A 2865-nucleotide genomic window follows, 5' to 3' on the forward strand; every position below is an offset into this window, starting at 1 on the left:
AAAACTGCCCGAACTACGCCCGTTTGATTCCCACCGGATGTGGGATACGTAGGCAACCCCCATTGGGTCCAACTTCCTTTTTGCAAAAATAGCCCAAAAGAACCAAAATTTTATCGCTTTGTTGTAAATAAGTAAGGTGATGCCATTATTTTCAAAAATAGTCGAATGTCCCCAAAAGGACGCTGGAAGACTGTTTTTGCAAGAACAGCTACATTTGGTCTCTTTTTCAAATTTTTGGCCGGTTAGCAAGCACAACCTTAAAATCTTCTCCCCCGAAGTATTGAAAGGCCGTATTGGCAATGTCGGGTTTTATTTTTGAAATAATAATTTGGAAAAAAATAGTCTTAACTTTTCTTGAGTCAAATGAGTCATAATCTTACTTAATTAATTCACCTTAATAAATGTGCAGAATGAGCACGAGTCAAAATTTGTCAATAACAGTCATGAACAAGATTCCTTTGGAGCTGTATATGTGGTGGGAAGATCTAGGTGAATCAGGACAAGATAAGGTCAATCGCTACTTGGGAGGTCTCATCGGGTTATTGAAGATCAAGCCTATAGGAGACATAATAAAGGCACTGGTTACATTTTGGGACCCAGCTCACAACGTGTTTCATTTCTCGGATTTTGAACTCACACCCACTCTGGAAGAAATAGCTGGATATATTGGGAGCACTGAAGCTCCTCTAAGACACAAGTATTTGATTGCTCCAAGAGTCATCGCTGCACACACGTTCCTAGATTTCTTAAAGATAAGCAGGGGGTCCATTACCCAGATTTGGTAGCTGGTTTTTCTACTCTGCAGTTTATATACCAGCGATAAAGACACATAGGGGGGTTTAACAATCCAGAAAGCAAAATTTGCAGCAAAGGGAATTTCCTCAAATGGGAAGAACACAGGTGCTTTGCTTTTATGGTGGTATTCTTAGGTCTTCTAGTGTTTCCCAGGAAAGACGGGAATATCGATACATGGATAGCTGGGGTTGTCAGCACTTTGCTTACTCAGGCCAAAAGCACCCTCGCACCCACGATAGTGTCTGAAATCTTCCGCGCTATCACAGCCTGCAAAGCTAGAGGAGACTTTTTTGAAGGGTGCAACTTGTTGCTACAAATGTGGATGATTGAACATCTATGTCATCGTCGTCAATACCTGAACTATGGGTCGACAGAGAAAAGCTGCATAGAGGAGTTTTATACAAGGGTCGACGGGTTTAGCATGCCAGAAGGGGTCACAAAATGGATATCGTGTCTCCATTCCGTCACTGCAAATCAAATAGAATGGACGTTCGGGTGGCTTCCTATAGATGAAATCATATACATGCCAACTACCGGGCCTCACCTCCTCCTGATGGGTCTCAGAAGTATCCATCCTTATGCCCCAAACCGGGTTTTGAGGCAGCTGGGGAGATTTCAAAAAGTTTCAAAGGATGAAGACCTTAGTACTCAGGTAGTCGAGATTGGTTCTAACGGTCAATTTCATGAAGCAACAGTTTTCCAGATCTGGAGCAAGTGTCAGTACTTGACAGCAAGCACCCAAGTGTGTGATCTATCCAAGGGTGAAGTCTCACACGGTTACCTCGCATGGTACCAAAGAAGTGTTGAGTTTGGGAGACCAACCAAAAGACCCCGTCTTCAAGAATATGTCGAGGCATCACATGCGCAATGGGATTGGTTGGCCAAAGAAAATGAATATAGGGATACCATAAGCAAGCTAGAAAAGCAAGTCAAGAATCTTAAATTTGAGAATAGTTTGCAAGCCGCCGCAGATGAGGGTGAGAAGAAAGAGATAGCCAAGGAAAATGACGCCCTTCGAGCCTAAATTCAGGAAATGAAAATTGCAACTGAAAATCCTGCTAGAAGTGCAAAATATGGAAAGCTTATAGGTAACCTTAGGCGGAAGGTGAGTGAGTATGGTTTTGATCTGAACAAGTCATAGGGTGAACTAGCAAAGGCTCGAACAAAATTGGCTAAGAATGCGAAGGAACAAGCGCACATGGTTAAACAGTTAAAAGAGAAATATGACAATGAGGTTGTGGGGTTAAAGAAAAGGGTCACCATCTTTGAGAACAAAATGATCAAGCAGGCAAAAGACTTTAAGGCAAAAAAAAACACTGTTATGCAGCGATGGCACAGTTAGAATAAGATCTGCAATAACTTCAAGAACAGAATCATATAGCTGAACAAACTTTGGAAGCTAGGGCCCAGCAGATTGGGCATTTGTTGCAAGAAAAGTGCGTCATAAGAGAAATGGTCAGAAGGATCGCCGACTACATCACAATGAAGTGCAGCAAGTGTGAAGACATGACCAGATCCATGTTTTTTGCCACTGTAATGACCTTTGTCCGCCAGATAATGGAGGATCTCTATCATCTCCAAGGGGATTTGGCGCATAGGCCCGTGGCGAGACCAACTGATGTCCCGCTGGCCCTCGAAGCAGTTGAGGCATTGATGTATTCATGATTTTCATTCGAGTATGTGTTTTCATTTTCTTTATTGGAGTCTATTAATCTGTTTTTGAGTCTGTATTTTCATTTTCTTTGTTGGAGTCGGTTAGCCCGTTTTTGAGTCTGTATTTTCATCTTTCTGTTCGAGTCTGTTAGTTTAAATTCTGTAGGATCAGTCATTGTAATCAAGACGTTTTACGAAAATTTGAAAACCCCAAAATGTTTTTTTTATTTTTATTTATTTTATTTATTAAACACTTATTCCCAGAACTACGCTTGGTCTGATTCATGCGGGGTCATGATACGTAGGCAATCTCCATAGGATTCGATCATAACCAAAAGAGAAAAAAAAAATGAAAAAGAGAAGGAAAAAAGAGAAAAAGAGAGAAAACAAGAAACTGTGGGAAGAAAACAATGGCAA

General features: G+C 41.2%; 1 protein-coding gene across 1 annotated transcript; it reads left to right on the forward strand.

The window, feature by feature from the left end:
* The first annotated feature begins 443 nt into the window (after nucleotides 1–443).
* LOC138873730 (uncharacterized) lies at nucleotides 444–1819 on the forward strand. The gene is made up of 2 exons (XM_070152207.1): nucleotides 444–781; nucleotides 868–1819. Exons 1-2 carry the CDS (start codon nucleotides 444–446, stop codon nucleotides 1817–1819), a joined length of 1290 nt encoding a protein of 429 aa, XP_070008308.1.
* The last annotated feature ends 1046 nt before the right edge of the window (nucleotides 1820–2865 follow it).

Source organism: Nicotiana sylvestris, chromosome 7 (genome assembly GCF_000393655.2).
Source record: "Nicotiana sylvestris chromosome 7, ASM39365v2, whole genome shotgun sequence".
Classification (NCBI taxonomy): domain Eukaryota; kingdom Viridiplantae; phylum Streptophyta; class Magnoliopsida; order Solanales; family Solanaceae; genus Nicotiana; species Nicotiana sylvestris.